Source organism: Puma concolor, chromosome F2 (assembly GCF_028749965.1).
Source record: "Puma concolor isolate L17-30 chromosome F2, mPumCon1.1.hap2, whole genome shotgun sequence".
Lineage (NCBI taxonomy): Eukaryota > Metazoa > Chordata > Mammalia > Carnivora > Felidae > Puma > Puma concolor.
The window spans coordinates 45,301,286-45,322,530 of NC_141684.1; the positions used below are offsets into that span (position 1 = coordinate 45,301,286).

The 21,245-nt window shown below is 38.1% G+C and overlaps 1 protein-coding gene across 3 annotated transcripts in view; it reads right to left on the minus strand.

Annotated features, from left to right (window-relative positions):
- SLC26A7 (solute carrier family 26 member 7) overlaps positions 1–21,245 on the minus strand; it is a 119,642-nt gene that overhangs the window by 62,584 nt on the left and 35,813 nt on the right. For all 3 annotated transcript variants that reach the window (XM_086696063.1, XM_025922634.2, XM_086696064.1), the window contains one exon: positions 6,770–6,934. In XM_086696063.1, the coding sequence (XP_086552189.1) occupies positions 6,770–6,934 (165 nt within the window). The remainder of the gene's footprint in view (positions 1–6,769; positions 6,935–21,245) is intronic.

The following is a 21,245-nucleotide window of genomic DNA, read 5'->3' on the forward strand; positions in this document are numbered from 1 at the left end:
TATGTGCAATGACTCATTTAATTTCCCAGTTAATAAAAGGTGAGTCTTATCATTTCTCCTTCACTTGTCACGTTACCCACATTCAATTACACAACCTGGCTTCCTTCATTAACATTATCTGAGATGGTTCTGTTCACCAGTCTGCCTATTCCTGCCCTACTTCCTGCCCTTTCAGTATTTCAATAAAACTCCATGGGAACAGGAATATTATTTTTCAAAGGCATCCTCAATGCCTATGAGGCAGTTAGTTAATATTTACTAAGGAAATCAATTCTAGTGGTTCTTGATTCAAGGATGCACACTAATCTCTTCCCGTCCACGTGTAGTTTGGAAAATCTCCCCAGATTAGCCTGTTGAACATTTTTGATTTTGAAGCCTCACACTTAGTCCAACTCTCCCATCTGGCAGGTGACGAGACTGAAGTCTGCTGTCAGCCCTGGCTTTTTTTTTTTTTTTTTTTTTTTTCCTGACTTTTGTTCTTAAAGTCAGCTTTCACCTCCCTTGGGACCTTTAAACATGACCTACAATTGCCCAGACATGCCCTCTCCCTGCTCCAACTCACTTTCAACTTTATTATGTTTGAATCCCACCTCCAAGCAGATATAGATTTTGCTTAGGGATCCCTAAAGCCATCTCCAATCCCTCCAAAATTGATGCTGGTACCCATTCTCCCTGTTCTTAAGAATTTGATGTCTCCTATAAACTTTGCCTGCATATCATTATATCATTACACATTCTGAGATAAGCATTGTTAAATCAAATGCCTCAAATCCTTCTACATCCTAAAGTAGCACAAACAGAAAAACAACAGAAATATGAAGCTGAAAATTTAACCCTAGGCTGTATTTTTATGAGTACAAACAAGACCTCAAAAGGAAGAAAGAAAACACAACACTCTATTATTTTTTACATAATTATATGCAAACTTCTCATCAATAAGCGCTTCTCACACTGGGCATAAATCCATTCAGTATTGCTTTAAGGGATAAATGAAGTCTGCAACCAAAATGTGAACTAGGGCAAGTATGGTGTGTTAGACACGAGAGACAACATTGGGTACACGAAACTCACAACATGCACAACCAAGCTTGCCACAGCCCAGGTGGCATCCAGCCATCGCTTGTTTAGAACACTAAGTTTAAGTTGAATTACTTGAGCGTGGATTTTGGAGTGCTGCATTTTTCAGTGAATTGTGGGGGATGGAGAGAGCTTAACCCAAGATGGTCGAGTGGCAAGGTCGAGTGGTATGGTATTGTTCCATACCCAAGTTAAACCTGCCACATTTTCTATCCCCTGCATTGCTGATTGAATCAAGCTGCAGATGAACATTCATTTTCTTTCCCTTCAATTTATTCTGTCCATTTTTCAGAGTATGTTGAACATCCCTGCAATTCACAATAGACATGTCACAATAACTGCAGAGAAAACATAGGCTTTCATAAACCACCAAAGTGTGTTCTTGATTCAGAATTCCCAGAGGGCTTAGGTCTTCAAAGTAGATTTATTCTCCACATATAAACCTCATTTGTACATATTTAATTGTGATCTCATTCTCTATTTAAAAAAAAAAAGTTTCATTGGCTCCGATTTCCTTCTGACATTTCTATCCCATTTCATTAACATTCTTGGTTCCTGCTTTGCAGCCTTCAGGGATGTTCAAACTAGAAAAGTGCTTCACTTGTACTTCAGGGATGGGGGCAGGAATGAAACTGTTTTTCAGTTTTGAAACTCCTCATATTTAAGGAAGGAAATAAAAACTTCCAAAAAGGGTAGTCGAATATATTGCCAAGCTTGACTTGTGCTCTCTGGTTTAATGTACAGAACTGTACATAATTATTTAGAACAGTACTCATATAAAGCCATGCCAGTGAAACTAACTTTGCCAAATTTATCATATGTTACTACAGGCCAAGACACTGGCGCCATCTCAAAGAAATCCACATGTGCTAATATGAACTAGGAATTTTTGTAATTTTTATTGTGCCTTTTGGGGAAACATCCTTTCTAATAAAAGGATACATTATCATTTCTCAGTTAAAAAAAATTTATTCTAGAGAAGAATTAAACGTTCCCTCTTATCTGTTTGGGGAACCAACTATCAGTCAAATATTTGAATCTTAAGAACAACAGGAATGAAACAATGTAACTGGTGAGCCAGAGTCGCAAGACAGAATTGACCTTCGTAATCTTATTGCTTCTGCTTAGTTTTAAATATATTCCAGCAGTGTTTATAACTTATTAAGCGAGTTTATAACCGTTGGGGATGGTGAGCTGAATAGATGGAAATATTTTTCAATGAAAATAAACTAAAAAACAGAATTTCTTCAATTCTGATGACTAACCCTTATTAAGAGCAGATATAGTTATTTTTTAAAGTTTTATAAATTTCGAAGTCATATTTCTAAGTTGCAAAAAGAGAAGTAAGTTTGTTTTACTATTTAGCTTTGATTATTTGATTGAGTCCTCCGCAGATTATAGGAAAAGTATCTATTACTATTCTATTATTATTAATAGATAAGAGTATCTATTACATAAGTAGCACTTTTAAAAAAAATCTTGGTTATATCCAATATGAATTACCAGTATAAAGATAATGGCTTCTATTTAATGAACACTTATTTTATTCCAGAAATTTCATTTAGGAAATGACTCCCAATAGGTAAAATTATCACCAATTTATAGAGCAGGAGCCAAAGATACTTAGTCAAAGCCAGAGTTCTGATCTGAATCTGGGCTTTTAAAATTCTAAAGTTCTTTCTCCTGTTGCCTCTTTCTAAGGAAAAGAAAAGATAGATCAATTAGTGTCTACTTGATTGTATGGGCCCTAATAAAATCACCAGAGCTAAAAGTTAAATCAGAGAAAAAAACTGATATTTACCCACTCCTTTAAAGATCATTAAGAAACAGCCATAATTTAAATTCATTAGAAGTATATGAATTTAGAGATAAAACTTGCAGAACAAAGGGAAAAGTAAAGCATTATGTGTGAAGGGATTTAGGAAGGCAAAAAAAAAAAAAAAAAAAAAAGATGAATTAGGCCTAATTCCATCCACTTATTATTGGAAATATAGGAGCATCATAATAGTGTTCCAGAGGATCCACTTGCATAGAAAGACCCTAGAAATTCCAAGGCACTCAAAAAGCTTTAGTGGGGTTTAACACTTCTGGGAGAGCCCCTCATCTTATGAAGCTGGGTAACAGTTTTCAGGTAGAAGAGAAAAAGTGGTCTAACTATTGAGCTTAGCTAGCATGGGTCACATGTGATCTACAGACACAGAAAACGGAAATGCATTAGGGCATATCTCCTTCTTAAGACCTGCCAGAGACCTTTCCTATAATCTGACAGGGCAGAAGTGAGCACGGTACCAGCACCTGTATCTGATTCAAATTGTTCTCTAAAAGTGTTCTGCATGGGGCGCCTGGGTCTGTTGGTTAAGGGTCTGACTTTGGCTCAGGTCATGATCTCAGGGTTGATAAGTTTGAGTCCCACATAGGGCTCTGCACTGTTAGTGCAGAGCCGGCTTGGGATTCTCTGTCTCTCTCTCTCTCTCTCTCTCTCTCTCTGCCCCCTCCTCCACTTGCACTCTCTCTCTCTCTCTCAAAATAAATAAACTTACAAAAATAAAAATAAAAATGTTCTGCTGAGGCAAGAACATCAACCAGCCCAGAGCAACCAAAGGGATGGAGATTTTGCACAGAATCAGGCATCGCCCAGGTAAAAGACACTGAGAAGCCAAACTTACAGTGACCTCAGAACAGGATAAGGGCAGAAGGCTGTGTTTTCTCTCAAAGCTGATATTAAGGATTGCTACTACCAGAATTAATTTTGATTGGCCAAACTTGCGTTCTTTTAAGAAAGATGAGGGTTCTAGCTGAGAAAATTAGCAGTGATAACTGGCTCCTTGTGCAAGAACCTCAAATGGTCTAGATATTAATTTATGTCCCAAATAATATCTTTATCTCCCATCAGCCTGAGGCTTTCAAAAAGGATATAACAGTTGCAAAAGCTCAGAGGTCGGAAGCACAGTCGGAGTGAAAAATCCCCCAAATGTGTTAATCGCTCTCCTCTGGGTTCTCTGACCAAGTGACCAAGGCCTCCATTTTGTCCTCTGTTCTATCGTTCTGTGCTGAGCTCAGCTCTGCTCCTTCACATCCCACCCACATGATGCAGGGGCAAGTTCAGAGGACACATTATCATCATCAGATTCTTCAGCCTAACTACACCAAAGCTCACTTTGCAGATGTCCCAGTATAACCTACACATGATGCACAACTTATTTCTTGATCTAAAGCTCAGACTGCCACGATTTTTGACGTTAAAATGTCCCTATTCACTTCAAAACACCGGCGAAGAATCCAGGCACCATTCCAACCTAGGAGCCTAAACGCTGGAGGACTCTGTGACATTGAAAAGCAAGAGCAACTTTCTTCATTTTCCCTCAACACACAGCACAGCAACTTCCACCAACGGAATAGTGTGAATTTAAAGTCAGACACCTGCAACAATTTTTAGATCTGATTCTCTTTCATTGTGAGAACTTAACCCCTCCCCAAAAAGCCACATGGTATTTCACCCACAAAGTGAAGACCAACTCGCTTACAGTTTTCCTCACAAGAAAACAGGATGGGAAACAAAATCATACGCAAAACCCTTTAAGGTAGCATTTTAGGCACACTGCCGTGAGAAAAGCAAGCTGAAAGGCTAAATGTCATTCCCATATCCGGCGACCCTGCTTCCGTTAACAGAACCAGGAAAAGGAAGGATGATTATTTGTGTAGGTGAATAGTGACTGAAGAGGCTAATTTATAACCTGCTCGTATTTCCTTTCACCTCACGTGCACAGAGGAGCACCCCATTCAAGGAGGTCAAGGCAGAATCTAGTGCTGATGCGGTTCTGTGGGGGTAGACCTGGCGTCACCAAGTCTTTACTCCACTGGTCACCTGACAGCTTACAGCTACTTTGGTCTGCTCTTGTTTGTACTGGAGCATGGAATTATGTTGCCTCCAGGCTCTGTTCCAGTGTTCTTGTTTCAGTTTTAAGCTTTCTTACAATGAATGAATCACTGAGCAGGATATTACCTACATAACAAAAATGCAGGACCAGCGCCCAGCTCTGTCTTGCCAATTGTTATTGTTTATTGACCACTTTACCAGTTAATCAGAAAAACACACGTTTAAGTAGATAAATACTCCTACTTTTCACAGACCAAAATGGCGAATTTTAAAAACAGTAACAATCAGAGTTGATGATGATAGAATGAGAGTGCAATATTCATTAGCACAACTTTTTAGATTGAAATTTGGCAAAAAAAAGAAAAAAACGAATTACACCCTTTTGATCGGTAATTCCATCACTAGGAATTTATCCTAATGAAATAATTGGTGATACAGACCATAACACACAAATAACGAAGATCCTCATAAGGCTGTGTATAATACTGTGTATAAGAGTGAAACACGACAAACCACCTCAACATCAGGGATTCGATAAAGAAATTACTGTACTTCCGCATGTTAACATTTAGCCTTTAAGATCAAGAAAATTGAGGGTAGGAATACCCTCATTATAAAACATTAATGTTATTTAGCATACAGTATTACACTGTGGGAGCTCCAAATATGCCACCCCAAAATATGCCACCTCAAAATAAGCCTCTTTGACATTAGGATTATTTTCAGCTTATTATCTGGAGAAACAGCAGAGGCAAGGAAGCTCTGAAGAGTACAAATTACCCTTTTGTAAGAGAAATTTACATTTATAAAGGAAATGTCCCTTTGTAAGGTGTCTCTCTCTGGGTACTAAGAAGGAAAGGAGGACTCTAAATCACAAGAAACTCTTATCAATGGAGAAGGTGCAACTTAGCATCTGCACAGCAAACCTTATCCTTGTTTATAGTACTTTTCATGGTCCCCTTCCCATAACCTGCCTCCCCACACTCTCTTCCTGGGTTTTAGGTGAAGATGGTATTTATGCCCAAGTTCTGGCCCCCTCTTTTGAGTTACTCATCTCTGAGTTTCTCCCATGTATGTATGAGATATACATGGTAATAAACTTGTTAGTTTTCTCTTGTTAATCTATTTTTTGTTAGAGGGCCCACAGCTCAGAACCTAGAGAGTAGAAAGAAATGTTTTTTTCTTCCTCTACCACATAAAATTAAGTAAAAGGAAGTTTCGTTGCCCTCAAGTTTATTAACCAGACATTCATTTTCTTCTAAAGCTCCCATAGGATGTGACTTCCTGAGCGGTCATAGATTTTAGGTCAGCTTCAAAAAGACACAAAAACAATGGAGTAGTATTAGGATAACATCTTGAAACTGGCCCTAGGTTCCTTTCTCTGTTCAAATGACTTTTAATAACTGTCTGCTATTGGGGCTTGAGCCACCAATTCTTGACCAGGCCTGTGATTTGAGCCAAACCAGAGTTCACAACACTGAATGAATGTGGTCGAGCGTACTGTAGTTAAACTGGGCCACAACCCCAGTAGATGGCTGCCATGAGAAGTTGGCAACATATCTGACTCTCAAAAAAATTCCAGTTATTTTTTCCTAATCGTGACCCCAAATTATACCATACTCAACTGTTGTACAGAATTTCTTCCAAAATCAGTAGAATTTGTTCAACTAGTTTTGTATCCTAAATCACACTTCAAGTATCCTCAAAGACTGTATTTAAACCCAAGGTCCTTCAACACAGTATTAGAATTAACCAGATTCTACTTTGTGAAACACACTCCCAAAACACACGAACAAAGACATATGGGAAACTCACGTAAAAGAATCCAAGTGGTCCAGAGATATATGGCATTTTCATTCCCAAGAGATACTTGACTTGTGAAGTCACGACGTGGGTGGCAGCTCCAGTTGTCATGGCACTGATCACAGGCTCCGTAAGCAGGAATGTGGCACTGCCCAGCTGTAGCACAAACATGGCCACCTAAGAGGACAAAGGAAAATGACATTTCCCCAGGTTCCTAGAGGAATTACTACCTGACACGTTTTCATTTCCATTTCACACAGACATAGAGAACTGATGTGAAGTGGATTTCTTAAATTGTATATATCCAGTATCTTGAGTTTTCTTGAGAACATAACTAGGTTCCAAGGCTTTCCAAATATTATTGGGTACAGTGTAATTGCTTCGGTTAAAGTGAACACGTTTTGTTCCCCTGAATATTGACTTTTCCTTTTTTCTCTATTCCTCATCATATAAGTCATAAAAAAGGGAAATATACTCGAATCGGTTCATATGTGGGGCTCTGTGGAGAAAAATTAAATTTGCATTTATGAGGGGCGCCTGGGTGGCTCCGTCAGCTAAGCGGCCGACTTCGGCTCAGGTCATGATCTCACGGTCCGTGAGTTCGAGCCCCACGTCGGGCTCTGTGCTGACAACTCAGAGCCTGAAGCCTGTTTCGGATTCTGTGTCTCCCTCTCTCTGACCCTCCCCTGTTCATGCTCTGTCTCTCTCTGTCTCAAAAATAAATAAACGTTAAAAAAAAAATTTAAAAAAAAAATTTGCATTTATGATACTTTAAAAAAAATTCAGAATTTAAAAGAAATTTCAGAATTTCACTACCCCACACCCAGTAGGTTTAAAATCTCAAAAGCACTGAAGAAAAAAAAGGCCATTTCCTGAGTTTCTCCCCGGTCCTGAGAAACGGAAACCCTTTTTTGACTAGAAACTCTCTCAAGTAGTTCTAAATGGCCACTAATAATAAGAAGATATCAGGACTTATTTATAGGCGGAGAAGAACAAAAGATAGGGCTAGGTTAAAGGGATATGAATTCAGAAACCCAAGAATAGGCAGAAAAGTCATTTTCCTTAAAAATTTCCTTGCTACTCCTACCGCTGTGCTTCATGACCAAACAAAATTATCAACTTTGAGTAGAAGCTGTGCATTGAGTTCTGCTGGGCAAAAGATGACCAAAGGAACCAAAATTCTCCTATTAACAAAGCAACGGTTAGTGTTCTTCCTCTGCCAGTGAGAGAGCTTTTAGAAGGTGGCCCATCCTTTGACTGAATACTACTGTGTAAACTCAGTCATAGAAACTATAAAACAGGGATGCTTGGGTGGCTCTATCAATTAAGCAACCAACTTCGGCTCAGGTCATGATCTTGCAGTTCGTAAGTTGGAGCCCCGCAATGGGCTCTGGGCTGACAGCTTGGAGCCTCAAGCCTGCTTCCTGCTTCAGATTCTGTCTTTCCTTCTCTCTCTCTGCCCCTTCCCGCCCCCCCCCCCCAACTCACACTCTGTCTCTCTCTCTCAAAATAAATAAACATTTAAAAAGTTTTTAAACTACAAAACATAAAATTCAGTGTTTTGAAAGTAACATTAAATTATATTCATGAGTATCCACACTAGAAAAGGGACACAAAGCGGGTCATGTTGATATATCCTCTCAGTGTGTTAATTACCATATTTAGGTCATGTCTTAAAATTCTTTTTGGAAAATCAGATTAGTTATTAAAGAAATCAGAGGACAGAACAGCAATGAGATCTCCTTCTGTGAAGAGGTGACAGTGATGAAAAAGAGAAGTATAAAGTGCTATCTGTTAACACTAGGGCATAAATTGCAAAATATATCATTTCTATCATATTGCAATGTCCTTTGACCAAAAGCGATAATGCTCTGAACTTGCATCAGAGTAGAGTGTTCTGGGCTCAAATCTGAAAACTGAAGTTCTGATCCTGGCTTCCCTATGTCCTAGTTCTGTGACTGTAGAAAACCTGCTGAAATTTTCTGAGCCTCATCATCATCTATAAGCCATTAGACTGAAGTCTATGCTATCTATCTTGTAGAATCATTATAAAGTGAATGTGAAATAATATAAGGACTTCAAAACTTGCAAAACATGCAAAATATGTAAGGCACAGGAACATCATGAGATGTCATGGATATTTACTCATCATAGGAAACCAGCTACAGTTTTGAACACGTAGAAGGGGCCTCACCACATTTCCCAACTCAGGAAAACTTGAAAGAATTTATAGGTGCAGAAAGAAATGTATTTGAATTGTTTGCAGTTTAGCAGCCCCATTTATTCAATATAGAATAAAAAATAATCTGGATTGCCAACATAGAAATCAGGCATTCTGTTTCTGCCAACAGAGGAAGCCCGAGCAGCAACTCCAGCTAGTAACATTTTTTTTTAAGAAACTGTGTGTGTGTTTGTCAAAGTAGAAATGTCCTGAGGGAAATATGCAATCAATGGTATAGGTACAAATGGAACACACTGATCTTCTTGGCAACTCTTGATTCATAGTCTGTTGATTTTCATCCTGAAAACACAATCAGTTAAGAAAAACACTGAACCAATTTTCCCCAAGCATCTATCTACTAGTGAGTAAATTCCAACTTATGACATTAACTCTTACAGGCCCTAAGGACAAAATTAGCATATTATTGGGGTAAGATGAACACCAGAGAGTTGGATTTTCAATTCATCTAAATGCAGCAGACAAGCAATCCAAATCTTTGAAATTGTGAAACCTGTTTGCATATGTGGAATTTTCTGCATACATGGAATGCTGGAAAGTTCTTATCTGTATGCCAGGAAATCTTACCTTATTTTGAGAAGCAAACTCTTTTGGGAAGCCTTGTATGAACCATCATCATTTTACCTTCTGTTTAATATTTGTTTCCTAAATTCTATCATCTTTTTAGAGGAGTTAATGATTCTTCGTGCCTGAGAAACAAAGGTCACTTAACCTGAAGTCATTCATCAACCACTTCCGGCTAACCACTGTCTACTCGTAGCAGCTTCTTAGTTATTTCCATGACCTTAATGTTACAAATGGAAGGGCCCAGGAAAGTACAAGACAAGAAGAGTTCAGCCACTCCACATATTGAAAATACATACACATACCTTGCAACAGAGAGCAGGAAAGATGGAGTACCCTCCTCTAAACTTAGCTAAAGACTCAAAGTGTTTTTGTAATATTCTACTTGTACACATTTTTATGCTTAAAAGAAAATCTTCCCAGCAAGGGATAAATCCCTAAAATGGAGAATTCTCGACTCTGAAAGGTCAACAAGCCCCTGAAGAGCTCATTTCTGACACAAACCACTGGGTATGTGAAGGATGATTGCAAACATGTGAGATTTAGCTGAAGAGAAATAACTCTCTTCTGGATGACAATATTCTCCAGAACCCAAGACAATGGCGGATATTTTAAGAAGGATAAAGAGGGAGAGGACGAGGAAGAAGGGAAAGAGAAGAATAAGAAAGAGAAGAATGAGAAATTTAAGAACTCCGCTTTCCCCACTACTCACATTTTAACAGTTCATCCACATCAAAATTAAGGCTCTAGGATATAGAGGCTGACGTACACAGCTTGAATGTAGCAAATATCCATGCAACACAGGTTTTGTTAGAAGCACCCACAGACGGATGTGGCTTCCAAGATTATCTTAGAACTTAAATATGTGAGATGAGGATCCTTCAAGACTATTTTGCTTGTAGGCCTAGTATTTAGATTCTACACCAATGTTAAGGACTTTTTTTTTTTTTTAAAGTTAATGACTTAATAAACAACCACTTCAGCTCCTTTTACAATAATATAGATGACAATAACTCTAATCTGGCTAGCGAACTCCCAAACTTTGGCCATGCAATGTTTTATGAGAAAATAAATGTTATACAATCGATATATTTCAGCTGTTTGCAGTAACTCTGATGATCTGGGCTAATGCTGAAAACCTGTGACACACATTATCAAGGTTCACTAGCGTGACACTATTGGGTAAACGTTTCTATAAACACCATGTGTTCTATATAAATTGAATGTATCTCAGATTTCAGGCCATTTTTTGTAAGTGGCCTTCAAATAGTGAAAAAGGAAAAGAAGTGTATAGTAATCAACTATTCTACCCAAGGGAATACAGCATGCATTTCAGGGTTGTTTTTTTTTTGTTTGTTTGTCTGCAATCTGGTTTTTACATTACACCAAATCATTTATTTGTCCATTCAATAAATATTTCCTGAATACCTATAAGGGGCTAGGCACGCATTGTTCCAGAATACAGACATAAAGATACAGTTAATATTAAAAAAAAAAAAAAAAAAAAAAACATAAAAAGAGGTGAAATGAAGATATTGGGAGGGGGCACTTTTTTTAATGTTTTTATTATTATTATTATTTATTGAGAGACAGAGGGAGACAAAGCATGAGCATGGGAGAGGCAGAGACAGAATCTGAAGCAGGCTCCAAGCTCTGAGCTGTCAGCACAGATCCCAACGCGGGGCTCAAACTCACAGAGCACGAGATCATGACCTGAGCTGAAGTTGGACACTTAACTGACTGAGCCACCCAGATGCCCCGGAAGGGGGCACTTTTAACTACACCAATGTTAAAAGTTGGTGTAAGTGTTACTGTAGTGTAGGTGTTACTAGGAAGGTAAAGTCAGAGAAGCTCTTTGGGTGGGAGCTAAAATGCTAGGAGCTGTATTCTTCACTGAGCAGAGTATGCTGGTTTGGGGAAGAGAGCTAAAGTGCTCATGACAATAGGAAAACAATTGAGTGCTGCATGGGGGTATGGGGAAGAAAAAAAGACTGTGTGGCCAGAAAACCCAAGAGCAAAAAATGTCAAATGGATACCTAATGAAGTTGCATGCTGCAGAATTGAAAATATAAAACCCTACTCCATACTTTTCGGTGCTAAAAGGGAATGAGCTATCAAGCCATGCAAAGACATGGATGAATCTTAAGTGATATTGTTAAGTGAATGAAGACAGTCTGAAAAAGCTATATGCTGAATGATTCCATTTCTGTGATATTCTGGAAAAGGCAAGACTATAGAGACAGTAAGCAGATCAGTAGTTGCCAAGGGCTTGGGAGTGGGAGAATGTGTAATAAGTAAAACACAGTGAATTTGCTAGTCTGGTGAAACTCTTCTATATGATACTGTCATGGTGGATACATAACATAAGCATTTGTCAAAACCCATAGATCTTTACAACACAAGAGTGAGCCTTAATGTATGAAAATTAAAAAAAAAATCATTTGGAGCTCAGGAGATCCCAAACTAAAATATGACAAAGAATCTGAAAACCACTGATATATTTACTATCTCTATAAACTCTGCCTTTTCCAGAGTGTCATTTAAATGGCATTATATAATATATAGACTTTTCAGACTAAATGGGTGAAATAACCTCACTGAAAGGGGTGGCAAAAAAAAAGATTGCTCATGTTTAGGGTGCCTGGGTGGCTCAGTCAGTTAAGCATCTGACTCTTGGTTTCAGTTTAGGTCGTGATCTCATGGTTCGTGAGTCCAACCCCCACATCAGGCTCCACTCTGACGTTGCGGAGCTGGCTTGGGATTCTCTCTCTCCCTCTCTCTGCCCCTCCCCTGCTTTCTCTCTCTGTCTTGCTCTCAAAATAAATAAACTTAAAAAATTAAAAAAATGTATGTTCAACCTATATTAATGCAACACGTTTCTTAGCAATTAATGACGGTTTTTCATGTGTTCTATTAGTGTGCACTTCCTTGATGAGCTGCACTTCCAGAATCAATTCATAATGGAAATTGAGAATCTCAATCCATTCAAGTTAGTTAGCATGTCTTCATAAGTTCTCAAACAAAAGGGGCACCTGTGTGGCTCAGCCGGTTAAGTATACGACCCTTGACCTCAGCTCAGGTCATGATCTCAAGGTTCTTGAGTTCAAGTCCCATGTCGGGCTCTGCACTGTCAGTGCAGAGCCTGCTTGGGATCCTATCTCTCTTTCTCTCTGCCCCTTCCCCACCTACACTATCTCTCTCTCAAAGTAAATAAATAAACTTAATTATTTTTTTAAATGCTCATGTGAAGAACTCTGGAAATGAGTAAAGTCTGTAAAACCAACGATGAAAAAGAGACACTATATTCCAGCTGACAAACTTATTTTCCATGGGGATAGGAGTTAACAATCTGAAACCACTATCCATATATACTGAAATTTAAAAATTAAGTAGATGGATGGTGAATGGTGGGAGCCAAGTTTCCCACTGTTGGAGAAGCCCAGCAAAGGGCATTAGGCTAGGATGATCAATATGGTAAGGGATTACAGTTGGTATCTAGGAACTCATGTCTAAAGACAGATATAGATGATCAGCCTTTGATTTTTTAAATTTAGCAGACCATGCAAAGCATTTTCTCATTGTAGTACTTTTAAAAGCCAACAAACCTGAAAAATGCACACTCCAGTTCTGAAATATAAACTCAGTGTGGTAGGCAAAATGCTTTCCCAAATTCCCACCCCTCATTACTAAAAAAAACACTAATTTATGAAGGAACTTTTGCAGATCACATTAAGGCTATGGCCTTTACAACAGGGAGAGTATCTTGGGGGGAAAAGGTTTAAAAAGATACAGATAGATACGGATAGATAGATAGATAGATAGATAGATAGATAGATAGATAGAAGATAGATAGATAGAAAATGTCCATATACATGGGTTAATATATACACATACATGTCCTTAGTCAGCCAAGAGGGCTAGAAGCAATAACACCCTGTTCGCAATGAGCACACGCAGCACCCAGATATTGACCTTGGATACCATTCTCCAATAAAAGGAACGAGGGTTCCCTTGAGAAGTGGTTGATTCTAAGCAATCACCCATAGGCCTGGGGCAAAGAAATATACATATGATTCTGTATCATTTTGTAGTGCCAGAAAGAAAGCAAATGCTCCAAAAACAAAGAGCCAAATACACGGGGGTATGTCAAGGATGGACACAGGAGCCAAGTGAAGTATCTCCCAATGCCCAAAGCTAGAACAATTTGAGGAACAACATAAATAAAGTAGCATTGGATTATAACCCAAAGAATAAAATAAATATCTTTGAGTCCATATTGATATAAATACTTGATTACATCTTAAAAATGAGATAGCTGGGAAATCTCCTGTGTAAGTTAGTTATTATTATTCCAAAACTTTACCTAGACACTCCTCACTCCTTATCTCAACTCCTCATGTAAGGTTAACTCCCACCTCTTAAGTGTGGGCTCTGCCTGTGGACTTCTTTCCAAAGAATACAGTGTGGAAAGTGTCAGGCGGGGAAGAGAGGAGGGAAGAGAGAAACTTCACATTGGAGGCACATGACAAACACTAGTTCAGGCAGGTGATTAAGGTTAACATCAAGAGTTATAAATCAAATTGATAGTCCATACTCTTCCTACTATGTAATGAGAATGTCGCTCTGTCTCCTTGGTCTTCCTCCTAAAAATCCATCACCCCAGTCTAATCATGAGAAGAACATCAGACAAATCTCAACTGGGGGGACATTCTACAGAAAGCTTACCAGAAGTCCTCAAAACCATGAAGATAACCAAAAACAAGAAAAATCTCAGAGATTTTCATAGTTAAGAGGAGCCAAAAGAGAGATAGGACAATTAAATATGATGCGGTATACTGGATGGGATCTTGGAACATAAAATTAACATTAGGTAAAAATTAAAGAAGACTGAATAGAACACATGGACTTCAGTTGATAGCAATGCATCAATCTGGTTCAGTAACTGTGGCTAATATGCCATACTAATGTGAGACGTTACATTAATAGGGGAAATTTGGGTGGATGGGGCAGGTGGCAACTCTGTATACCCTCTTTGCAACTTTACTGAAATCCAAAATTATTATAAAACAAAAACGTTTTTAAAAAGGGAAAGAAAAGTACCTCTCCACCTCTTCCACAGAATCTTCAGGTAAGACCACATTTCTCCCCAAACTGTATGCTGCGCATGGCAGGCACCTGAGTTGTGCACACATGAGCAGAAGGGAAAAGAGGGACCCTCAGAGGAGCTTCAGACAGCCGGGCTTCAGAGGTATGACATAGGCATAAATAACCACACCAAGACAAGCGTGCACACACATAAAAGAGAGGAATAGAAAAGGTGCTACAGGGGTGCCTGGGTGATTCAGTCAGTTAAGCGTGGGACTCTGGATTTCGGTTCGGGTCACAATTCTAGGATTGTGCGATAAAGCCCCACATTGGGTTCCTCACTGAGTGTGGAGCCTGCTTGAGAGTCTTTCTCTCTCTCTCTCTCACTCTCTCTCTCTCTCTTCCCCTCCCCTGCTCCCCAAATTACTTACAAGGGAGAGCACCCTCTATCTCATTCTCAAAAAAAAAAAAAAAAAAAAAAAGCGAGAGAAAGAAAATGTGCCACAGATTTCAGAGGGAGAAGGAAATTATTCTGGATAGGGGTAAACTTGTGCCTTGACACATGAGCAGGAATCCAAGTGAGAGAAGTTATTAGACAGCCTTCCAGAAAAAGGGAAGAATATGAGTACAAAGCAGGACAGCACGGGATATGTTCAGAGAATGCAGAGCTGCTAGTTTAGAAGGAGCACAGCTAGCCAACGGGGAGTAATAGAAAATAAAGCAAGACATTCTGAAGTCAGAATATGGAGCACCTTAAAAGTAGTGAAAAGGGAGTTTTGCAGGAGTGAGTGACATCACTCTCGCATACATTTATTAAACACCTAAATTTGCCAAGAGGTGTGCTGCATGCTGGCTCAAAATCAGAGCTAGGCTTTGGTAGGATTAATCTGACAATAAAATGTGGAACAACTGACCATTTAAAATGTTAGTGGAAGAGGAGCAACCGAAGGAAAAAAGACAGAGAACACCTCAACTGGACCCAGAAGGAACAGAGAACAGAAATGAGCCGCGCGTTGGACTACCTAGAGGCAAACTGATCATATGTCCAGGAAACACAGTTTATTGTTCATCTGATTTTTTATTGTCAAATATAGAAACTCACGGGGCGTAAGAATTATCTTTATTTGGAATTCTGTGGTTGAAAGAAGTACCACAATCTTTTCATTTCTCAGACTTTTCTAGAAAAAAAAAATCCTCTAATGCAAGAGGCAGTGAGAATCAAGAGTGCTAGGGGTGGGCAGTGATTTGACTCTTCTGCCTTCCTTCCTGCCCCAGCTATAGAAAACGACAAGGTTGTATAATGGGACGACGGGAGCATGACAGTATTAACAGTATTAAAAGACACAGGGGCATGGGAAGTCGTTGTATTTTCATTGTTCATTGGGTGGTGGCCGGGGGACAGCTGTGGGAAGAGGTAGGAGACTGCATTGACTATGTCTTCACATTTCAGCTGGACAGATCTGGCAAAATCCATAATCAAATTAGAAAATTATTACACATTTTCTTACTCCTTTTTCATCAAGAACTGCATTACAGTTTAAACAATATAAGAACACATTCCCTATCTTCTGGGCAGGGATAAAGGGAGAAAATGGTAAATTAGAAAAAAAAAAATCTCAATTCAATTTTGGCTACTTAACATAGTGATACCATTAACATTTAATTGACCTTTTTCTTATTCAAGTTATTCGACTTACGTTTATTAAATACCAGCTGGCTGCTGGAATTATAAACAGTCTCTGCTCTAGAGACTCACAGTCTAGAAAGGGAGGTGCAAATATGTGGAACATATTTCCTGGTAGTCTGAGGCATCCTATCATGTAAATCCTGAGCAATGTCTCACCAAAGGAAGTGGGGGGGGGGGATCAGTTATAACCATGTCCAGAAATATCAGAGAAGGCTTCTCTGAGGTGATTACATTTAAGCCGAGCCTTGAAGGACATGCAGGTGATGTGAAAAAGTACTGTGAGGGCCTGGAGCATTGCAGGTACCCAGTTTTCACAGCCAAGGCCACTGCCACAGTACTCACCTCATGCCTTCTGTATAGGCTGCTGCTACTATTAAGGAGGTGAAATGTGGAAAAGAACAACAAAATGCCTGGCCTTAGAAGTTACGGGGTTGGGGCACCTGGCTCAGTTGGTTAAGTGTCTGACTCTTGATTTCAGCTTAGGTAATGACCTCACGGTTCACCAGCACCCCCGCCGGGCTCTGCACTGACAGTGCAGAGCCTACTCGAAATTCTCTCTCTCTGCCCTTTGCCTGCGCGCGCGCGCTCTCTCTCTCTCTCTCTCTCAAAATAAATAAATAAACTTGAAAAAAAAAGTTACTAGGTTGAGTTCCTTGCTTCTGCCTCAGTATGAGTTTAGAAAGCCATGTAGTGTAACAGTTAGGAGACTGTATACTGGACTCCAACTCCTACTTTGCCAGGTCTTAATTATAAGATTCTGAATAAGGCACTTCACCTTTCAGTACTTCATCTGTACAATGGGAAGAATAATATTATTTATTTCATAAAATGTTGATGGGGACTGAATGCGTGAATAAATGTAGTAAAATGAGAACAGAACTTGGCATATAATAGGGTAATAAATATTATTGTTTTTAATGTGAAGGATTTTCATCTTTATAAACTTAAGGATTATAATTCTAATTTTACATGTATTACTTCTTAGCTTTGCTAGGTAGAAATACAGCTGGAAAGATTAAACAAAGTAATGACTTTTAGTCATAAAATGGCTGTGAGATAGCGTAACATCATCAAAAGAGATTTCAGATTGTCCTCCCCCTGCACTTCAAAAGAATGAAGTGAATGATTTTTCTGGAAGGAGTACATATGATGTGTTGAATAGGCAGGTTAAACTAGTCTGTATTTTAAACCCTGTCTACACTCACGATCCCCTTATTTAATATACTCCCAAAAAATGTTTAGTACAAAACCAAAAGTAACTGAAAATTTCCTACTTGGGTCTGCAGTTGGTTTTTATCATCCCTGAAGACAAGACTGTATTTCCAGAATGCACCAAGTACAATAATACAAGGCTCTGGCACTAAATACCCCCACCTGTGTCACCCCATGCTTGTGCAACTGTCAAACAAAGGAGCTGTATATCCCCATGTCCTCCAGGGCAGAAATCCTGTTCCATGGTTGCTTCAGAAAAGTAGAGCTTGGGAAAGCTTCCAGAAGTAAATGGGCAGGGGACAATCCCAGACCCCTCTCAGTTCTAGGAAAAGGGAATGGGCAAAACGCCCAACATGAGAATAATAAAAGCTACAGGGAGAAGAGAAGAATGGTTTTAAAAGTGCCTTGACTATTACTGAGTGTTTGTTTCCCCAACCTAAATGCTTACTGATGTTGGCATTTTAAACAGGGCCACTTTGCCTGGAAATTAACACCCCATTTCTGTGAGTGAGCAAGCAATTCCTTTCTTGGCTGCTACTGTTTTTTGGCTACAAAATTCTTCTTTTTTCTTTTTTTTTTTTTTTTTTTTGAAAAGTAACACTAATAACACAAAATTGTGTCAGTTACAGCAGAAACACTTCCTTTGCAAAATGAGACATATAATGTACCTTAGAGGTAGATGGTAGAAATGGAAACAAAAAGATTCCCAGACCAGAAAGTTCAGTTACAATCACATACTGCATAAGTTCTAATCACAGGGATCCCTGCTATGTTACAAAAATGTAGAAAATCAACAACAATAAAGGTATACAGAGGGGAAGAAACCAGACAAAAAATAATACAATGAGTATATTTTTATGAAACTCTAAAAAATACAAACTAATCTATAGTGATTAATGGTTGATGGCAGGTGGGGGTCCTAAAGCAGTGAGAAGAAGGTCAAGTGTCAAGGAAAAATCTGGGGGAGTCACAACTATCTTGACTGTGGTGATGGCTTCATGGGTACGTGTGTATGTCAAAACTTGTCAAATGGCACACTCTAAATATGTGGAATTTATGTGTGGCAATTATACCTCAATAAAATTGTTTTTAAAGGGCCCATTACCTAATCTACAACATGGAAACCTGTCACATTACATTATTGTGGTTATATACGTGCACTTTATACTAGCAATATAAAAGAAATGGTAAGGGAGAAGAGAGACAGGAATTACTTCTTTGCCTGAATGACAATGAATGAGATATATTTGAATGCATTTATGTTTATGACATACATATGAACAGCTTACCTAAAAGGTAATCACATCACTCCTAGGCAAGTCTGTTTACTCTGATGAAAGCAGCCCACAGTAAGGAGTGCATAGTTCTCAGTGCAAGATAGACCAAGTAAACAAACAAACCAAAAAGATAAGAGTATTGAGAACTTAACAACATAACCAATAAGGTAGAACTTACAGCTATATACTAACAGACTATGCAATCTTTTCCCCAAGTGCTCATGAAATATTTACAAAAATTGATCATATGTTAGGTTACAGGGAAAACATCAGAAAATTCGAAAGTGTAGATATATTACAAACAGCACTCTGTGACCACAGTGCAATAACACCAGAAATTACTGGCAAAATTGAAAAACAAAAAGATCCATTCATTTGGAAATTTATAACCTTTTCCTAAGTAATTGTTGGGTGAAAGGGGGAAATATAAACTGAAAAGTACAGAATTTCTAAAAAATATTGACAGTTAAACACTATCAGAATCTACAGAAAACATTTCAAGCAATCAGCATGATAAAATTCACTAAATGCACTAAATGCTTTTATCAATAAAAAATTTTAAATTATATTAAATGATTGAATCCCCACCTCAAAAACTAGAAAAAGAACAAATAAACTAAAAAAAAAAAAAAAAATAGCCAAAGAAAGGAAACGATAAAGATAAAGGTAGAGGCAGCAATAGAAAGAAGTAGACATACTATTTCAAAATCCTACTTTTTTTTTAAGAATAAAAATAGACAAACCACTAGCTAATTTTTTGAGAAAAAAAGATAAGAGCACAAATATAAAATGAGAAAATGTCAAAGCAGAAAACATTAAAACAAGAAACTGTTTGAAAATCATAAGAAATCAAAGACCTATGTACAAACAAATTTGAAAAGTTAGATAAAAAGGATAATTTTCTAGGGAATACAGATTACCAAATTTGACCATATTGGAGACAGAGTCCTGCAACTGACCGATTTTATAGAAGAAATAGAGAACATTATCAAGAAATTACCCCCAAAAAGAGCACCAGGAAACAGATTATTTCAATGGGATATTTTTAAAAGGACGATTCTACAAACCTTCTAATACTAGACCCATCAGTAGTGCTTAAGAAAACTGAGGATAGAAGGTTAGGAAGAAAGTAAAATATGGATAACTAGATCTGATAAAGAGCACAAAAAAGAAAACTGTAGTCCACTACCATTGAAGAAAAAGGATGTAAAAGTACTAGATAAAAATTTGATAAATAGAATCCAAAACCACTTTAAGAATAAAATACACCAGGGGTGCCTGGGTGGCTCAGTTGGTTAAGCATCTGACTTCAGCTCAGGCCATGATCTCACAGTTTTTGAGGTGGAGCCCCACGTCGGGCTCTGTGCTGACAGCTCGGAGCCTGGAGCCTTTTTCGGATTCTGTGTCTCCCTCTCTCTCTGCCCCTGCCCCACTTGTACTCGTCTCTCTCTCTCTCTCAAAAATAAACATTAAAAAAAATCTTTTAAAGAATAATATACACCATGATCAAGTGGGAATTATTAAATTTTATTTTTGAATGTTTAATAGAAATTATTAAGGTTGGTTCAATGCTAGGAAATCCATTAATATGATATAACATATAATAGACTTCAGAGGAAAAAATAATATGATTATCTCTATAGGTGCTGGAAAAACCTATAGAAATATTCAATACTCTTTCTAATTTCTATTAAAATTCAAAAATATAAAGCAGTAAATAATTTCTTAACATGGTAAAATATACACATTCCATTCTCAAGGCCAGTATCTTCACAGAGATGACATTTTGAGTAAGTTCAAGAAAAGACAAAAAAAGCCCACGGTTTCCACTATTATTTGCCATTATAACAGATATCATCTAATGAAACTGAACAAGGAAAATCACAAATTATATTATTTTGTAAAAAAAAAAAGGAAGTAAAAATATCTTTATAAAATACTGGAAAATTAATGAATAATAAAACTCATTTAAACTTTTTTACAGTTTATTTTTTGAGAGACAGAGAGAGACAAGGGGAGGAGCAGGAAGGGATGGAGAGAGAGAGAGAGAGAGAGAGAGAGAGAGAGAGAATCCCAAGCAGGCTCCACACTGTCAGCTAAGAGCCCTACAGCTAAGAGCCTACGTGAGGCTCAAACTCACAAACCGTGAGATCAGGACCTGAGCTGAAATCAAGAGGCAGACACTTAACGACTGAGCCACCCAGATGCCCCTAAAACTCATTTAAATAGTAAAAAAAAATAAATAAATAAAACCAACAACTTAGTAAGAACTCAATAAGGTATCAGGATATATAATTAATAGACCAAAGCACTCCATATGTACATGTACACAATACTGGAGCTTGCTTATTCACTTTCTTCATCCAAAAATAATTTATGCTTTCCTGATAATGACATGTTCAGTTACCCCACTTCCCACCAGAC